Source organism: Sorex araneus, chromosome 3 (assembly GCF_027595985.1).
Source record: "Sorex araneus isolate mSorAra2 chromosome 3, mSorAra2.pri, whole genome shotgun sequence".
NCBI classification, from domain to species: domain Eukaryota; kingdom Metazoa; phylum Chordata; class Mammalia; order Eulipotyphla; family Soricidae; genus Sorex; species Sorex araneus.
The window spans coordinates 225,780,095-225,800,204 of NC_073304.1; the positions used below are offsets into that span (position 1 = coordinate 225,780,095).

General features: G+C 48.8%; 1 protein-coding gene across 2 annotated transcripts in view; it reads left to right on the forward strand.

Annotated features, from left to right (window-relative positions):
* MAP3K3 (mitogen-activated protein kinase kinase kinase 3) overlaps positions 1 to 20,110 on the forward strand; it is a 77,377-nt gene that overhangs the window by 50,742 nt on the left and 6,525 nt on the right. For both annotated transcript variants that reach the window (XM_055131249.1, XM_055131250.1), the window contains 4 exons: positions 15,018 to 15,151; positions 16,683 to 16,756; positions 19,173 to 19,240; positions 19,708 to 19,800. In XM_055131249.1, coding sequence (XP_054987224.1) covers positions 15,018 to 15,151; positions 16,683 to 16,756; positions 19,173 to 19,240; positions 19,708 to 19,800 — 369 coding nt within the window. The remainder of the gene's footprint in view (positions 1 to 15,017; positions 15,152 to 16,682; positions 16,757 to 19,172; positions 19,241 to 19,707; positions 19,801 to 20,110) is intronic.

Consider the following 20,110-nt stretch of genomic DNA (forward strand, 5'->3'; position numbering starts at 1 on the left):
TTTATTTAAATAAATAAAATAATTTATTTTGTATTCCTTGTTATGAGTGATCCAATAAAAATGATTCAAAAACTGTTTCTTAGAGGAAAGTGTTGTACCCTGATATTTAAGCATTCTTTTCCCAAAGTACTTGGGACAGGTATAATTAGAGATCAGATTCAAGTTCTCAGTTGTGGTTTTTTGTTTTATTTTTATTTTTGGTCCACACGCAGAGATGTTCAGGGGGTACTCCTGGCACTTCACTCAGGTATCACTCCTGGTGGTGCCCAGCGGACCTTATGGGTGCTAGGGATCGAACCCAGGTCGGTCATATGCAAGGCAAGCGCCCTACTGAACTATCTCTCCAGCCCCTCTAATTGTGAGTTTTAACCTCAGACCTTTGCTCATGGCTCCCTGAGGAGTCCTTATGCTTCAAGAAGATGTTGACTAAGGGAGCTCTTGGAACAACGCCAGGATCTGGCCACAATAGTATTCACAGTGGGTTAACCAGGAAAAAGGTGATGTATCTGCTCCCAGCCCTCCCCAGGAAAGGAATGGAAGAGAGGTGTACATTTTACCAGTGTACAGGATTTTACAGTAACCCTGTATTATTTTGGATCCCATTTTTAAGAGTCTCAGGAAAAAGCCCACTTCTTAAATTATGAAATTAGTATTAAATTTCTCTCTCACTATCTTGAACTGAGCTTAGGGAGATCTAGACATCAAACCTGCTGCAGAGCATGTCTGTGTACAAAGGCCTCCCAAGGGAACAGCAGGAAGAATGTTACCCAGGCACTGACTACCTCACTTAGTGATTTCCGGAATGCGAGTAGTACATGTTGCTGAGCTTCATTCATTCTCTAACACTGTGGATACTTGGTGGCTGTGTTTTCAGAAAACTTTTGAGAAAAAAGCCAGCAACCAGCTAGGAGAGCTTATCCTGAGCATCTCTTGCTCTGGAGTCCAGCTACCCTGGACCCTGGGAAACTTGGCCAGCTTGACCTCGCTTCCTCTGTGGAGACTGAGGGACTGAGGGAGGGCATCATTGTTTGTGGAGCAAGCGGTAAGGACTAAAATGAGGTTATGATTGAGTTTCCTGCTCCTTGGTAAGAGCCTGTGATTGTGTGGTGACAAGGGCTAAATGCTGCATTGTTGTAGGGAGTCGTGTGTGGAATTTCCTTGTCTGAGAATGCTGAGGAATTAGATTTCTATGATGTAGTTCCTATTTATCTATAGAATAGGCAACACAGCCTCTGAGGACGCATAACTTCCCAGAATGCATCTATAGATCCTAGGATTTTTTTTGTGTGTGTGTGTGTGGGGGGGGGTTTTGGTATTTTGGGTTTTTGGCCATAGCCAGTAGTGCTCAAGGTTTATTCCTGGCTCTGGGCTAAGGGATCACTCCTGGCGGGCTCAGGGATCCATATGGGATGCCGGGGGATTAAACCCAGGTCTGCTGTATACAGGGCAAACACCCTATCCACTGTACTATTGTTTGAACCCAGATCCTGGGTTTTTTCATTTTGCAAGCATCGTGGACCAGACAATGAGCTGAAACAAATGCAACAGTGGAGGCAAGTGGAAGGGTGAGTGTGCCTCAAAGCACCAGGAGAAATTAACCAGTTTTGCTTAGGACTGGGACTGAAGCAATAGACAGCAGAAAGGCACTACCCATGCATGCAGCTGACCCGGGTTCAATCCTCAGCACCACATATGGTCCCCCAAGTCCTCCAGGAGTGATCCCTGAGCACAGAACCAGGAATAAACCCTGAGTACGCCTCATGTGGGTCAAAAACCCAAGATAAATAAAAAATTCTGCTCAGGACTTCAGAGAAGGTTACAGAACAGCTAGCATCTGAGTTTACTTAGATGAATAATCCACATATATGGTTTACTTAGATGAATAATCCACATGCAAGAAAGAGTACCTGCCAGTTACTTTGTTGAGCAAGGTGTTGGGTTGAATCTCACCCTATTTGGATTGTATGGAGTACAGTGGATGTCACAAGAGAAGTGGACAGAATTCCCCAGCACTTCTGTAGGGACAGGAAATGGAGGTGATGGTTTCTAACTAGAATGACCTGGGAAAGATTATTTCACTTATTTGCCCTGTTGGCTGACATATTTGGAGGCGAAATGGAGAAACCTAAGACCGGGTGCTTAGTTTCTGAGGTGCCTTACCTGCTCCTGGGTTTATTTGGTGGGTAATAGGAAGACTGAAATCCTGTGTCTTTGTCAAAAGGAAGACTAAAATCCTTTGGCCCATCTCCACTATAACGCTTATCACATTATCTTTGTTATCTCCTTGTTTTCCCTATAAAACTCATTTTCATTCATTCAACAATTGCCAAAGTGTCTACTTTGTGCCAGAAACCAGGGAAACTAAAAAGCCAGGGCTTCTTACAGATTTGTGGGAAACAGACGTATGCTGTCATGGTGTAATTAACACATAATTTATAGGCCATGACTAAAAGGTGTGTGGTGTCCAGACAGAGTGTAACAAAGCCATGTGACCTGATTTGAGGGCCAGGAAAGCCCGACTCTGTGATCCAGAGTGTGGATGGGAGTTATGCCAAGGATAAGGGAGGAGAATTCCAGGCTTGCAGAGGTCCATGTGCAGAGGGCTGGTGGCAGAGGCGCGGTGAGAAGCGAGTCCTCCGGTCTGAACAACCAAAAGCAAGGATGGACCGAGAGTACAGAGGGAGGACTTTGATGAAAAGGTTAATTTGGCGGATGGGAGGGTGGGGGCAGGGATCACCCCAAGGTACTGGGGCACCTTGTAGCTCTGTGACTCTGGAATCTCTCCCAGCAGTACTTTCGAAGACCACAAGCTCTCTGGCCCCCGACCTTTTAGTTTGTTTTTGTTTGGGGGCCATACCTGAAGGTGCAGTGTTTACACTTGGTCCTATGTTCAGGGATCACTCCTGAACTCCGGGGACTCTCTGTCATATAGGGGATTGAACCAGGGTTGACCACATACAAACCAAATGCCTGATCTTCTGTATCATCTTTAGCCCAACGTTTTTAAGTCAATACAGTGATCATCCTCCGGCTAAGTGAAGAGGAATGGGTGGCATGGCATATGCGTATTTGTTCTTGCTGTAGTGTGAAGAACAGATTGTAGAAGGGTAGAATGAATCCAAGAGACCCAGGTCAGGCCATTGTGGCAGTCTAGGTAAAGGAAGAACGAAGCTCGAACTAGTCTTATCAACAGGAGTGGAAAGAGAAAGGGGCTGGGGGATTTGGAAGGTGAAACTGACAGCAAGGCTCCGTGTGGGCTTCAGAGTGCAGCGTGGGTGTGGAGGTTGTCCCGAAGGTCCTTTGAAGAGGGTCTGTGACGTGAAAGCTTCCATACTAACATGAGGTATGATTTGTCCTTTCCCTCATTGTCTTATTAAGTATACTGTGGGGTTTTCCAGATGTTACTTGTGTGAGGTATCACTGTTGCGATGGCTAATGGGATGTGTGCTTGTGTATTTAACGGTTTCTGAGTTTCAATTTCTAGGATTGTGAATCCTCACTGATATGATCCATCTCAGTAAAAGCTCTCTACCATCTTCTGTTGTTAAAGCATAGAGGGGCTCGAAGGTTGGAAGAGTAAAGAGCTACCCAGTATCGGATTGTATTTCTGGATGGAACGATAGCAGAGCGGGCAGGGCGTTTGCTTCGCATGCGGCCGACCTGGGTTCGATTCCTCTGTCCCTCTCGGAGAGCCCAGCAAGCTACCGAGAGTATCCCGCCCACATGGCAGAGCCTGGCAAGCTCCCGTTGGCGTATCCAATATGCCAAAAACAGTAGCAAATCTCACAACGGAGACGTTACTGGTGCTGGTTCGAGCAAATAGATGAACAACGGGACGGCAGTGCTACAGTGCTATTGAGAGAGCAGGAGGGAAACTGTTGGCTTATGGATTTGGGTAAATGGCACTTCCTCTTACAAACTCCAGAATACCAGAAGAAAGCTTAATTTCTGGTGCTAAGAAGAGAGAGAGACAATGTTTTAGACAAGACTAATTGGAGCTGCCTTGAGACAGCCCAGAGGAGATGGCAGATGGGAAGTCAGATTTATAATATAGGTCCCTGTATCTCTGAGAAGGGAAAATATCAGGGCTAGAGAAAAGAAAATGGGACGTTGTCAGGTTGAAACCATGGGCCCAGGTGAGAGCCTGGGAAACTGTGCTAAAAATGGCTGGGGCCTAGGACTGTGTCTCAAGCACCTAAACAATTTGTAGAAAGATGAGCCCCCAAAGGATACAAGAAAGGAGCAACCAGAGAAATAGGGAAATTAGTAGAGAGTTAAGAAGAGGTCTTCCGTGGTACTGGCCTGGCTGTGAAGACAGACCAGGGAAGAGTAAGAGACTCAACTTGTCATTTTCATTCCCAAGTGTTTGTTCTGGTACAGTCCACGAAGGCCTTCTGGAAGTAGAGTCTTGTAAAGAAATAAAGTAAAGTAAAAAGAAATAGGCAGGAAGAAGAGTCAAGGAGCACAAGAAACTAGGGCTGGAGATGGCTCAAAGGGTTAGAGCTTTTTTTTTGGGGGGGGGGGTTTGGATCACACCCAGTGATGCTCAGGGGTGTGACTCTGCACTCAGGAATTACTCCTTGTGGTGCATGGGGGACATTATGGGATGCCAGGGATTGAACCTGGGTCGGCCATGTGCAAGGCAGACACCCTACCCGCTGTGCTATCGCTCAGGCCCCTCTTGGAGCATCTTCTTTGCCTGTGGCGGCCCTGAGTTTGAATTCCATTATTGCATGGCTCCCCAAGCATCACCAGGATTGACCTCTGGGCACTGAGCCAGGAGTAGTCTCCAAGCATTGCTAAGTGTGACCTCCCCTCAAGGAAAACACAAGGAACTAGAAGTCCTAGCAGTAGCATTGGGATTAAAGGAGAAGCCTCTGGTTTCCAGGCCTTCGTGATTCAATTCCCACCAGGCCAGGCTCTTGGCCTTCGTCCCTGCCAAGAGGCTCCCATTCGAGAGCCTGTGAGCGGCGTAAGCGGGTGCGTGATGCGGCTCATTCGGCCAGGAGGGGCCAGGTGTGCCAGTGCTGGTTTAAATACCTCTGCTTATTGAGAAATTCTTCCTTGTTTTGAATAGAAAATCTGCTATCTCTCACTCTGCCTGTCCTAGCCCTGTTCTCTTGAGCAACAGAGATAACGTTTCCCACAGGGTAGCTCTTTATTTCAAATCAAATGTTTCTTTTTTCCAACACACTATACATACCTTGAGTTCCTCTGTTTTCTTTTTTTAGGGTCTGTTAAACTAGGTCATGAAAAGTAAAAAGCCTACCACTTGATAATGAATTCACCCACAGGAAAGACCTCCAGGTAATGCAGATGGCACTTCCCGGCAGTCGGTGGCGTTTGTCTTTAGAAATCCTGCTCACTTGGCTGCTGGGCTCAGGATCACTTAGTCTTTGGTCCCCTGGATGGCCCCTGAGGCCAGGAGCCCAACTAGAGAACTTGGCACGGTCACATTCTCACTTCTGTTTAATCTATTTTTTTTTTTTTAAGTGCCTTTGCCTTGTCTCTGTGCCTTGTTTCTGCATCCCACAGTGAGGCTGGCAGATTGAAACTCTTGGAAGTGGGGAAGGCAGTCAGTTCTCTCTGGGAGTTTGACTATGAAGAAAAGATTTAATCTGGAAGCTTTGGGAGTGACAGAAATGAGGCCAGGATATACTGAGACCAGAGACCCAGATAGGTTTATGGAGAGAGACTCGAAGATATTTGAGGAGATTGAAGGTGGGAGAGATCACAGGAAGTTGATCTTTGCAGGGATGAATCTGGGAGACGAGTAGGGAACCTTGCTTGGCAAAGCAGGGGAAGCTCTCTTCCCCTGAGATGAAAGGGAGAGAAATCCAGAGGAGTCAAAGGACCCGTGAGGGGCTGGAGCGATAGCACAGCGGGTAGGGCGTTTGCCTTGCACGAGGCTGACCCGGGTTCGCTTCCCAGCATCCCATATGGTCCCCTGAGCACCACTAGGAGTAATTCCTGAGTGCATGAGCCAGGAGTAACCCCTGTGCAACTCCGGGTGTGACCCAAAAAGAAAAAAAAAAAGGACCAGTGAAAGGACGAGATGGTTTCTGAGTCGCACCTAGGCCTTGGAGATCTGTGCACAGTTCAGAGCTCCAGTCGAGGCCCGGATTGGGGAGGGAGGGACAGGCAGTGACTGGAGCTCCCTTCACTTGCACGGCTTCTCATCCTCACGAGAAATCCTTCTGTGAGACTAGAGGAAATCAGAGACCAGTGAGTGGTGGTAGCAACGTGAAAATAAAGTGGGTGTTTTGAAAATTGACACACACGGAAGGTTTTATGGGACAAAATGTTGAGAAACTCTCCTGTACGGCTCTCCAGTGTCAATACGTTGGGAAATGTTGGCTCAGCTTTTCCACTGATGGGAGCGGGGAAGGAAGAGGTGGCCTGAAATTGATAGACGGACAGTGATGGAGGGTCTGGGCACTTTGGTGATGAAGGTGCAGTAACTTTGTACGTGAACACTGTAAACATTAACATCGGCATAACCATGTTACCCAGACTACTATAAAGAAAAGTTTTTACCATTCTGGCACCCAGAGCGGCTTCTTACAGCAATGCATTGAGACTGTGAACTGAGCTAAAATAGCAGAAATCCAAAAAAGTGTATAGAGTCTTCATTCTCAGCAATGAAAAGAAATGATTAAATGATGCCTTTTCAGCAGGCCTGATTGTTGGGGGAAATTCCAAACATTAATAGTGATTGAAATATTGAATATTTGAATATTTGAATTTGAATATTCAATATTCAATATATTGAAATATTCAATATTTCAATATATTCAATATATTTCAATATATTCAATATTTCAATATTTCAATATTTCAATATACTTCTCTCAAAGTATAGAGAGAATAAAGTGAAGATCATCAGCTACTAGGTGAGGGCTGGGTGGGAGGGGGGTATTTTGGGGTTTCTGGTGGTGGAACATGTGCACTGGTGAAGGGATGGGGGTTCAATCATTATATGACTGATACTTAAACCTGAAAAGCTTTGTATTTTTTTTTCACGGTGATTCAATAAAATAAAAACTTAAAAAAAATTTTTAAAAAAGAAAAGTTTTTTAAAAATATTTTCCACTGAGGGTCTGGGAATGACTTAGCAGTAGAGGTCCTCCTTGCAAGGCTGGAGGCCCCAAGTTTGACCTCTGTCATGCCCACATGGTTGTTTGCAAATACCAGGCATACAGCTCTTGGGGTCCCTGGGACCCAAGCAAGCATGTGGCCTCCTCTTGACCACAACCATATGAGCGTAGAGATCTCCTTCTCGCCCCAGTGTATGAACACCACCAGAAACAAGAACGAAGGGAAGGGAAGAGAGAGGAGATTTTTTTTTTTCCATTGAGGAAAAAAGAAGAAAAAGACTTGATTCTTGCCCCTCTCATCTGCCCCAGCAAGAGAGAAAAATGGTAGAAAGCGAATAGTTGGTGACCCCAAACAAGCGATCTCTTTGTACTTGCAGTGACCTGCACATTCATACTGACCCAAAGCCCTGGAACTCCCTGTGGAGGCAGCTTCCTGACTGACCAGCTTCCTGACAGGAGTCGCCTAGGAGAGGGACTAGAATCCGAGCGCCTCTCTTTCGGCTTTGGGTCAGGATACAGACCAAAAGAATTCACCACGTCATGGGTGCGAGCTTTCCTCAGATGGCTGTCTTGGGTTAGGCTAGCAGCAGGGAGAGTATGAGCCAGCATACCCTGGGTGCCCGTGGGCACCTTGCAGGTAACACCCATCTCGTGGTTTGTTTGTTTTTTTTTTTGGCTTTTTGGGTCAACCCCGAGATGCACAGGGGTTCCTCCTGGCTCTGCACTCAGGAATTACTCCTGGCGGTGCTCAGGGGACCATATGGGATGCTGGGAATCGAACCTGGGGCGGCCGTGTGCAAGGCAAACGCCCTCCCCGCTGTCCTATCGCTCCAGCCCCTGACACCCATCTCTTGCTCCTTTTGTGTAGAATAAGTCCTGCGCTGAACACAGGATGACCCCTCCACCCTTTTGCAGTAGCCAATGTGGAGGTGGGACCCGTTGGCATTAAATGGCCTCAGGAGCCTAGAGCAAGGGCAGGCTGCAGTGGCAGGGAAACAGTGCTGTGCCTGCTCTCTGAGACCGAGAGTGTCCTGATAGCTCTGTGGTTTGTGCGTCTGGCTTGAGCAGTCCCTGCTGGTAAATGCTCATGCGTCAGTAAGTCTTTGGGTCAGTGTCTTATCCTGTTGGGCTCCACGGCTCACTTTTTCTTAACTGCCACTGTCTGTCTCATTGGACCCCCGTCTCTGAAATGAAGATGAAAAACAAAACTGAAAATGCTCTGGAGCAATTCTGCCAAATCCTGGTTTTTCCATTCGCTTCCTCTGATAGCCATTGGTTTGGGGAGACTTCCTTTTCCTGCCCCAAGCTGTGGGCCGGTGCACAATAGCCCCTGGCCTTCTGCCCATCAGATAACTGGGCTGGCTCTCTGCAGGCAGCAGTGTGTATTGGAAAAAGTGAAAGTCTCTGGCTGGAAATAAAAGCTCAGGCAACCTTTGCTGTTCACCCACCCCACCCCCAGGCCCTCCTGGATCTATAGTTTGGGCCTCCTGAGATCGAGGAGGGCAGAACCAGGAGAGTTCAGGGGCAGCCGGGGAAGGAGAAAGTGGGTGTCAAGAGGACCACTGATATTTTATTCCAGAGAACTCTCGGCCCGGTTATTTTATATAACAAATTGAGAACAATTCATCCTTTCATGTTAATTTAGTCAGTGTCCACTATTTCATTAAAAAGTCAGAGCTTGGGGCCGGAGTGATAGCACAGCGGGTAGGGCGTTTGCCTTGCATGTGGCCGACCCAGGTTTGATTCCCAACATCCCATATGGTTCCCCAAGCACCGCCAGGCGTAATTTCTGAGCACAGAGCCAGGAGTAACCTCTGAGCATTGTTGGGTGTAACCCAAAAGCAAAAAAAAAAAAAAGAGTTTTCCTTTCTCTCTCACCAATCCTTTGTAAGAAACACAGCATGTAGGGTGTTTGCCTTGTATGGCCAAACCGGGTTTGTTTCCTCTGTCCCTCTTGGAGAGCCCGGCAAACTACCTAGAGTATCCTGCCCACACGGCAGAGCCTGGCAAGCTACCCGTGGCGTATGCGATATGTCAAAAACAGTAACAAGTCTCACAATGGAGACGTTACTGGTGCCCACTCGAGCCAATCAATGAACAATGGGACAGCAGTGCTACAGTGCTACTCTAGGTGAGATATGTAGTGCCTCTTCGCTCCAGAGACTACTGATCATAGTTCAGGTGCCTAGAATAGGGTCTAACTAGCTTGTGGAAGAAGAGATTTTTGCATATTCAGGCTTATAGGAGAGTGAGAAAATAGACTCTGGGGGTAGGGCTGATCACAGAACTACTTCCTCTTCCATAGTCAGGAAGCCTGCGCGTTCACAGGCACCGTGTCTCTGCTCCCGTGCATACCATTTACACGGGACGCCTGTACCTGTCTCTGGACACCGGGATCACGGGAAGCAGTTTGTGGGGCCTCCGTGAATGCGATAGGAGAGAAACGGGTGACTGCTAAGCAGCAGCAAGAATAGCAGGAAGTCTTGTAAATGTCACACAAACACTTGATCTCCTAAATTTAAAGGAAGTGTGTGGGGAGGGAGGCTTGAAAATATAGCCTCAGAGCTAGAGAGAGAGCGCGCGCGCATAGTGTGAGCGCATGCATCATATGTGGGAGTCCTGGGTTAGATTCCCAGTGCCACATGGTCCCCCAGCTCTGCCCTACTGAGAGCCACTCCAGGCATGGAGCCATGAGTAGCCTCCAAGTACTTCAGAATGGAAAGGAAAGGAAAGAATAGAAAGAGAAAAAAACTATAGCTTTGGAACGTCATCCTGGGTGGAGTGGATCTTGAGTCTAACCCGTAGCTGCCAAATAAAAGGAACTAAACAAATGGAATTCTGCCAAGTTTCTGCCATGTGGATGTGTACCTGTGCCGCCACATTTGTCACTTCAAAAAAAGGTGGTGGAGTAGATGGTTCCCCCCATTTTTGCAGGTCATGAACTCGAGGTGAGGCTTAAAACCGTTCCGCTAGGGGGCTGGAGAGATAGCACAGGGGGTAGGGCATTTGCCTTGCACGCGGCCGACCCGGGTTCGATTCCCAGCATCCCATATGGTCCCCTGAGCACCGCCAGGGGTAATTCCTGAGTGCAGAGCCAGGCCTGTGACCCCTGTGCATTGCCGGGTGTGACCCAAAAAGCAAAAAAAAAAAAAAAAAAAAACCCGTTCCGCTACAAAGTGACCAGGCCTGACTTGAATTCCCATCTGTTTGATCCCCAAACTTCGATTTTTCTCTGTACACCTCGCTCATCTCTTTCCATTGCTTCTGCCGCTGCCACAGTTGCTAACATATGGGTTAAACTTCCACAGAACGTGTGGGCCCTCGGAGTGATATGAACAGGCAGCGGTGGGAAGCAGACAGTAGCTAGGGTTTGGATTCCAGGTGCTAAGTAGTGCTGAGTGTTTGAAGACGCAGGGCTTGGAGGGCCATCCTCTTTCCACAGTTGCTCTAGAATGTTGTGCCTAGCAGCAAGAATAATGAGCAGGCATCTGAGTGTTCTACCTGGGCACTGGAAAGTAGGGCAACTCTTGTGATCCAAATTTCCCTTTACCCGAACCTTGTTATTGTCTCTGAGTGTCTGACTTTTGTACTCTTGGCCCTATTACAGGGGGCTCCTGGGCAATATAATTCTAAATTTGAGCTGTATGAAACAGTATGTTTCTCCCCTGTGCTGTTAAGACGTGCGCACGTCGGGGCTGGAGCAGTAGCACAGCGGGGAGGGCGTTTGCCTTGCATATGGCCAGCTCAGGTTCAATTCTCAGCATCCCATATGGTCCCCTGAGCACCACCAGGGGTAATTCCTGAGTGCAAAGCCAGGTCACATCGCCGGGTGTGGCCCAAAAAGAAAAATTAAAAGTAGTGCACACGTCACTGCCGCTCTTGCGGTCGAGCAACATCTTATGCTATTCATAACATCATGGTCATCATCATCATCATCCCATTGATCGTCGGTTTTCTCAGTAACTTTTCTCCATTCGTCCTAGCCCTGAGATTTTAGAAGCCTCTATTCATAACAAGCAATACAAAAGAAAGTATGGGGGACATTGTCTGCCATAGCGGTAGGGGAGAGGTGGGATGGGAGGGAAACTCGGACCTTGGTAGTGGAAGATGTGCACTGGCGGAGGGTTGGGTGATCAATATTGCATGACTGAAACGCAAACAGGAAAGCGTTATAACTATCTCACAGTGATTAAAAAATAATCATAATAATAATGGGGCTGGAGCAATAGCACAGCGGGTAGGGCGTTTGCCTTGCACGCAGCCGACCCGGGTTCTAATCCCAGCATCCCATATGGTCCCCTGAGCACCGCCAGGGGTAATTCCTGAGTGAAGAGCCAGGAGTAACCCCTGTGCATCGCCAGGTGTGACCCAAAAACCAAAAAAAAAAAAAAAATCATAATAATAAAATTAACATTCCGGATAAAAAAGTAATGTGGAGTCCATGCCCAATTCAGTCAGCTTAATCAATGGCTGAATAAATAGCAGTATTCCTATATTTATTTATTTATTTATTCTGCTTTTTGGGGTCATACCTGGCGATGCACAGGAGTTTCTCCTGGTTCTGCACTCAGGAATTACCCCTGGCAGTGTTCAGGGGACCATATGGGATGCTGGGAATCAAACCCGGGTTGGGTGCGTGCAAGGCAAATGCCCTACCCGCTGTGCTATTGCTCCAGCCCAGTATTCCTATATTTAAAAAAAAGAAAGTGCGCATGTTGCCTCCCTCCTGCTCCTGAAAGGTGTCATGTTTCCTCGTGTGGTGCGGAGATCTCCATTCTCCCTTTGCATGCTCAGGGGGGCCATCTGGCCTGGCTAGTTCATGGAGAAACTAGCCATCGCGTGGAACAGCCACGACACGGAGCAGCCTGCTTGCTCTTCACGGAAATCAATCATGATTTCAGAGTTACTGACTTCATGTGGAGGAGTGTAGGGTGGGTGTCTGGAAGGCCGTGGAAATGACGGCCCAGGGACTGGAGAGGTGGGAGTAGGGTTTGCCTTGTGCATGGCTGGCCTGGGTTCCCCTACCATATGTGTGGGTCCCCCAAGCACTGCTGGGAGTGATGCCTGAGCACTGCCGAGTATGGCTGAAAAGCAAGAGAAAGAAAAGAACAGCCTAGATTCTCTAGAGAGTGTTTTATAAAGACTCCCTTCCCCACCATTCTTTTATTTTTCTAGTATTTTTCTTCTTTCTCTGGGTTTCTGAGGCACCTCTTGACTCAGGAAGTTTCATTGTGCCTCCTTAGCACTTTGTTCAGCCCTTCCTCTATTCCAGGATGGTCAAAGAGCGGAGGCTGGGCTCTCAGTGGACATTTGGCCCCCACTGTGTGACCCCAGCTTCCAGAATGCAGAGCAGGAACTGGGCACACGGACTCCCCCACTCCACATGCGCTGTGGAAAAATAGGCAGGAGAAAAAATTATAACTGAGTGTACCAAAGTTCACTCCTTTCTTCCTTCCTTCCATCCTTCCTTCCTTCCTTCCTTCCTTCCTTCCTTCCTTCCTTCCTTCCTTCCTTCCTTCCTTCCTTCCTTCCTTCCTTCCTTCCTTCCTTCCTTCCTTCCTTCCTTCTTCCTTCCTTCCTGCCTTCCTGCCTGCCTTCCTGCCTTCCTTCCTGCCTTCCCTCCCTCTTTCCCTCCTTCCCTCCCTCCCTTCTTCCCTCCCTCCTTCCTTCCTTCCCTACTTCCTTACTTCCCAGTGGTGGGCTCAGAGGTCCCTACAGGGACCATGCAGGGCCAGGGATTGAATCAGGGCCCTTGGCATACAAATCATGTGCTGTAGCCAGTGGCGCTGTCTCCTCAGTCCCGATTAAATCAATGTTAATACAGGACTTGGCAGTAGATGGTTCACCTACAGGGTAGGAGGAGTTAGGTTTTTCCCTGTATCTCAAGCTACCAAACTTGTTCTCTCTTTAAGCGGAGCCACTGAGGATCGCGGCCTGCTTTATTGAGAGATGGCATGTCGGCGCTTCTGGGGTGGTCTGCAGATTGCTAGGGTCGGAGTGGAGGGTACTCATATTTCTGGCTTTCTCCATAATGAGATAAATTTGTTCCTTCCATAACAGGAAAAGGGCTCAGGATAAGAACCCTATATTTAAAAAAAAAAATCCTGTGTTTAAGTTTTGAAGCTACTAGATAGATTTGCGTGTGAGTACTGTTCAAACTTTTTCAAACCTTCTGCACATTGGCTCTTGTAGTTTGTCCAGTGAACTTGGAAGGGGCAAGAGATTCGAACTTTGGCTTCACCTTTGTTTTCTCTGATTCCAGGAAGCAGTAAAGACAATCAGAGAGGCTCTGAGCCAGCAATAAGGAAACCTGTTTTCCAGAGTCAAAAGTATCCCTTAATGATACACAAATCATCTTCACGTACTTTATACAATTCAGTGATTTTTTTTTTAGACTAAGCTGCTTCTCTTACAAACTGATGTGGTGAAAGTGCACATAAAATTGGCTTTTATATTTTTTTAACTTGTAAAATAATAGTGATAATCCCTGCCTATGTTGAATTTCTTTTGTAAGGCTCTCTTTGTGTCTCACTTTCCTCCTCTGTTAAATAAAATAAATATTTCCCTCTTGGGGTTATTGAAAGGATTAAATGAAGTAACAAATGTCAAAAGACCTTGCAGAATACATGGTATTTTAGTAGGATCCAGAAAAACATTTGCCAGATGTCCACTGCAGGAATGTTGAAAGTCAAATGAGGTGATTACTGTAAAAGTCCAACAAAGCAAATAAACTGTTATGTAAATGCAAGATAATATTATTGCTCTTAGCCAAGGAACTTATGAGAGGGGACGGGAGTGCCGGGGATGGAGCAAGTACTGACTCGTGTGTAGCCAGGTAGATGGGAGACCTTCTTACCTGGTTATGTGTACATCGGACAGAGGGCACCATGGTCGGAAGGAATGAGGCAGCAGAAAAAGATGGGGAGAAATGTCCAGATGTGTGCAGGGGCCCCTCCCAGGAACTCAAGACCCAAGATGCGACTAGACCCCCCACTCAGGTGGATTAGCCTATTGATTTTCCTGGGCTCTTCCTAGGATGAGCAGGAAGTGATGAGAAGAGAGAGAAAGAATTAGGAGTGGCATTGTTCTGTAAAAATAATATTCACAGAATGTTTTGGGTTAGGAGGGGGGGGTCTACACCTGGTGGTGCTCAGGGCACTCCCTAGCTCTGAACTTAGGATGTGACCCCTGGCAAGCTCAGGGACCATATGTGGTGCCAGGGACTCAAGCCATGATGGCCCACCCCATAGGCAAGAGGAGTGACTTGAACCCCGCACTCTCTTTCCAGTTCGTTTCCTTAGGGTGGGCTGGGGAGAAGGCCCAGTGGCTGAGAGCACCTGCCTGTGAGCCCGCTGTCAATCGCAAGTAGTCACCACATGTGCCAAGGGCAGCTCTCGTGTCTGTGATCCCCACGCGGCTCAAGAGTGCCACCCCAGGCAAGCACCAGAACCAGAACTAACGCCCCTAGGGAGCACACAGCAGTACCCCCGCCCCCCCACCAGAGTGTACGAGAGCACCACAGTGAGCACTGTGGCTGAGCATGCCAGCACCGCCGTTTGATGTGTGATTCCTGCAAGTGCCACGTAAAATGACCCCTCATCCTTCTGACAGCAGCAACAGAGAAGAAGGGGAGGGAAAGGGGGAACCCCTCCCCCAAGCCTGATGCTTGCCAGCCTAATGTGGTCGAGTAGGGCTTATTCTAGATCATGTTTGCTGGGCCACGGTTCTCAGTGTCTCTTTTCTGCCTTCCTTGTCATACATTAGCAAGGGCCGTGTGGGCCCAAAGGAACCTCGTTTCGGTGGCTGTGGCCCATCGGAGTCATTCCTGACTGCTAGGCCCGGTGTCTCGGCGCTGGTCCTCTGTTGCTCTCAGGCCACTCGTACTAGACTCTGACCCAGCGTCGTGTTTCTCTCTCCTAGACTCCCAGAACCCCGGGCGAAGCTCCCCTCCCCCAGGCTATGTTCCTGAGCGACAGCAGCGGGTTGCCCGGCAGGGGTCTTATACCAGCATCAACAGTGAGGGGGAGTTCATTCCCGAGACCAGCGAGCAGTGCGTGAGTCTGGGGGCGGGCGGGGAGGGGGCTGTGTCTGGGATGCGGCAGTCTGAGGTTGTGATGGGGGAGTCCTTAGTGGGGACACGCGTCCAAGCCAGGCCGACCGCGTGGGCAGTGCCTTCCCCGCTGCATTGGTCTCTCTTCTGTTACCTGGTCTCATTGGCCAAATGTGCCCTTGATGTACTGGAAGCAGTTCCTTTTTTTTTTTTTTTTTTTTGCTTTTTGGGTCACACCCAGCAATGCACAGGGGTCACTCCTGGCTCATGTGCTCAGGAATCACCCCTGGCGGTGCGCAGGGGACCATATGAGATGCTGGGATTTGAACCCGGGTTGGCCGTGTGCAAGGCAAACGCCCTTAACCACTGTGCTATCACTCCAGCCCAGGAAGCAGTTCTTTTCCACACTGATGTATCCACTCTGGAAAACCCTTGACATCCTTACCAAGATCTTCATTTTAACTTTACAGTGTACATGCCTTGATGGCTGGAGAGAGACATAGAAGGGGGGTGAGGCGTCGGCCATGCATGCAGCCAACCCCAGTTTTGATCTACATCGCCACGTACGGTTCCCCAAGCACCGCCACATTTTTGTCCTCCACTCCCAAATAAATAATATGTGACCTATACATTTAAAATGTGGGTGAGAGACCGGGGGGGATAGCACAGTGGCAGGGCACTTGCCTTGCACGCTGCTGACCAGGGTTCGATCCCTGGCACCACATGTTTTCCCCAATCCCACCAAGAATGATCCCTGGTGTGGCCCCAAAACCAATAAGATAAAATGAAGTAAGGTAAAAGAAAAACATGAAATCAAGTGTGGATATGTATGTAATGATTCACTTGGGATCTCAGATAACGAATTTTCTGATAATAAAGAGTGTAACGCCCAGCCCCCAAACCAAGGCAAAATGAAGGGAAGATTAGTTGGACAAAAGCTCTCCTGAAGGCCTGGATACTGCCTTTGATTGAAGAGCAGAAAAACATTTAAATTCATATCTGTATTCCCGCTTCTGCACAAGAACTTTCCGGGGCCCAGGAAGTTTGTGTTCCGTGCCCGTTAAGCTCTGCCCGGCTTAGTAGCTGTACAGGCCTAACCTTCCTAGGCCTGCAGGGGCTCAGCAGTGAAATGAGGACAGTGCTCATCTTTGTAAATCAAGAGATGTTGGGGTGTAAATAGAAGCTCCGCGGTCCCACCCACACGCACTGGGAGTGTCTGCAGGGTAGTGCCAGCTCCAGCACCGGTCGCCAGCGGTCCTGAGCCAAGAAAGTGCCAACAAAAGAAACAGCGTCTCTGCTTTGCTCTCCTGGCAAGGTTCCTTGGGGTACCAGCCCGGCATTTTTCTCTCTCCTGGAAACTCGCCTTTGAAACTGCAGGGGAGAATGGTACCTTGTTAACCTCCCTAGCCCTCTTTCCCTCCCTCCAGGCAGAGAGGGGGCACGTTCACACTTGGGCTGAAAGGACCGCTCGCTGGCCTTGAGGCCCGGGGGCAGCCGGCTGGGATTTGAAGGAGCTGAAGTGGTTTCCCTTGCAGGTGCTAGATCCTCTGAGCAGTGCTGAAAACTCCTTGTCAGGAAGCTGCCAGTCCTTGGACAGATCAGCAGACAGGTATGGGATTGTGGCTGCTTTGGGGGAAAATACCTCGGCATTTGGGGAACTGATGGGCTGACGAAATGGAGCTTAACTGGTATCTGTGTTTCTGATCTAGACGGTTCTGCGGGCCCAGGGGATTAAGCATCATGCTTCTTGGAAAGAACCTTTGGCTGGAATTCCTAGCCTTAATTTTCCAAACACAGCATATTGTGTTGTGTTTATGTAATTAAATGAATGTAATCATATAGCTTGCAAGAGCAGCTCACATTTATTAAATACCGCTACATTGTTCCAAGTGTTTGACATGCTTTGATTTTCCACATGTCATATGCTGCTCTTGACCTTCATTGCTGTGGTTTGGAAGAATCAGTCCCCTTTTTATTTTTTTTATTTTTGGGCTATACCTGGCATGCTCCAGGGGGACTATATGGGATTTGGAGAATTGAACCCGGGTCAGCCATAGGCAAGGCAAACCCCCTCTTTGCTGTACTCCCTCCAGCCCTTGAGTCAGTGTCCCTTTAATGTTGCTTTTGAAAAATGAACTTATATCACCTGTAGGTTTTCCTCCTGTCTTTTAGGGAGGGTGTTAGGAGGGTGAGAGCCACGCCAAACAATGCTCTGGGGATGTCCCTGGCGCTAACTTCAGGAGTCACCGCTGGTGATGCTCAGTGGGCCATATGCAATGCTGGGGTTGGAAGGAGGCAAGGCAAGCACCTTCTATGTCTCCTAGATTTACTTTTGTTTCTAATATAGTGTCTGTTGTGGAATAAAAAAAAACTGGGATAGGGCTGGAGCAATAGCACCGTGGGTAGGGCGTTTGTCTTGCACGTGGCTGACCCGGGTTCGATTCCCAGCATCCCATAAGGTCCCCTGAGCACCGCTAGGAGTAATTCCTGAGTGCAGAGCCAGGAGGAACCCCTGTGCATCGACGGGTGTGACCCCAAAAAGCAAAAAAACAAAAACTGGGATATAGGGCTGGAGAGATGGGTCAGTTAGATGGGTCAGTTGATTGGAGCACATGCTTCGCCTATGGGGGGCCTAGGTTTGAGCCCTGTTGTACCCTGAACAACATCAGAAATAACCCCTAAGCACTGAGCCAGGAGTAGCCCCTGAGTACGGCTGGGCTTGGGGGAAAAAATAAAGAAAATAAAAGCAGAACAAAAACTAGGGTACAAAAACAAGAAAACAAAATTTCCTACCTGCTTAGCATGTAATCTTGTTACAGTGTGCAAGGAAGCAAGTACCATGTCGGGAGTTGACTTTGGCACCGCTCCCGGCCACTCTCTCCTCTTGACCTTGTTATGTCCAAGTGCACATTTAATTCCTAGCATGGGATAAAGAGGCTGTGGATCCAGGTTTGCCCCCGGCCAAATTTGTGCTCTATCTCTCCTAGCAGATCGGAACACTGATGAGTGCTGTCTTCCTTCTAGTTGTCACAGAACACAGCCCCAGTTCCTTGCTGGCATCACAGCCCTCTTGTAGGCTTTTACTCTCCAACCAGGAAAGCAAGAACACACAGGAATAAGTGCCAGGAGCAGCTGCCAGCATCAGAGGGCTCGTTCGGTCAGGGGAGGGCCTGGCTCTGGCTTCCAGCCGTATCTGAGCTGTGTGGTGAGGCGGGGAGTGGGAGATAGGACAGAACCAGAGAGGGCTAGTCCGGAAGTGAGGCACAGCTGGAGCGTTCCTGACGGTGGCCCTCTCAGAGGACATTCCTGTGTAAGAGGCAAGCACCTTGCATGGGACTGGGAAAGATTATTATTATTATTATTATTATTATTTGCTTTTTGGGTCACACCCAGCGATGCACATGCACTCAGGAATTACTCCCGGCGGTGCTCAGGGGACCGTATGGGATGCTGGGAATCGAACCCGGGTCAGCCGTGTGCAAAGCAAACGCCCTACCCACTGTGCTCTCTCTCTAGCCCCAAAAGATGTTTAAATTGATCCACTTAGGGAGCTGGATCGGGTAGGAACAGGGTGTTTGCCTTGCACACAGCCGACCCAGGTTAGATCTCTGGCATCCCATATGGTCCCCTGAGCCCACCAGAAATGATTCCCGAGTGCAGAGCCTGGAGTATGGCCTGAGCACTGTAGCCTCAAAACAAAACAAACTGGAAAAAAAAAAAGTGTTAAAAAAAATTGAAAAGATATATCCACTTAATTTTTGGGTTTTGCCTCTGCCCCTCCAGTGCTTCTTGGTAGTGAGACTCGATAACATGAACTTCCTGGAAGCCTGGCTTAATCTGGGCCCGGGGGTTTCATTTTCCCTCCGTGGATTGTGGAACCAGATAGACCTGGATCCGGCTCCACGAAACGTTGGCGTGGAGAGCTCTAGAGAACACGCAGCGCAGAGCACGCGCCGGGCGTGTGACTCAGGGCAGGGGTCCGTCTGAGTATGCTGGGGTTTACTTTGTGGTTGTGTTTATTTCAGCCCATCCTTCCGGAAATCTCGAATGTCTCGAGCCCAGAGCTTCCCAGATAACAGACAGGAATTCTCAGGTGAGTTCCCAGACCTGGATGCTCAAGCAATCTGGCTTTGTTGGAGGTGGGGAAGTCACACTGTCAGTGCCAGGGTTTGCTCTCCATGATACCTGTGTGCAAAGCATGTCCCTACCCACTGAACTGTCTCTCTAATCCATTGTTCTTTTGGTGGGAAGCCGGGGGTGGGGGGTGTGGGGGGAGTTGTTGGGGTACCCACACCGTGCTCAAGGGTTTCTCCCAGTCCTGCGCTCAGGAGTCACTCCTGGCATGCTCAGGAAGCCATAAGGGGTATTGGGAATCAAAGCCGGGCAGGCCGCTTGGAAGCAAATGCCCTCCCCGCTGTACTGTCTCTCCGGCCCCAGCATCCTGCTTCTGATGACTGACTTGGAAAACCTGGATAGATCTTAATTCTCTGCAGCTTTGCTACTCAGTGGCTGACCCTTGGTGACCTACCCTGATACCCATGATTCCCCTGTCTTCCTCAGATCGGGAAACCCAGCTCTATGACAAAGGGGTCAAAGGTGGAACCTATCCCCGGCGCTACCATGTGTCTGTACACCACAAGGACTACAATGATGGTCAGTGCACTCCGCCCTGCCCCCTGCTGGCTGCCTCGGGAAAGACATGGCTAGATTCCTGCCCCAGGAAAACCACTGCATCCCAGGAATAAAGGTGCTTCCTTTATTCCTGAGGAACCGAACCCCAGGCCTTGGGCACTACCTACCTACAGGAAGAAAAAGAAAGACGCAGAGTGGTGTTTGTGGGTTAAGATCTTGCCACTGAAAGCCCAGCCGTGCTCCAGGGCACCAGCTCTCTGCGCTGCTCTGCCTCGGCAGGAGCAGATGGAATGGTGCCCCGGCAGACGCTTAGGAGTAGGCCCCCGAGAAA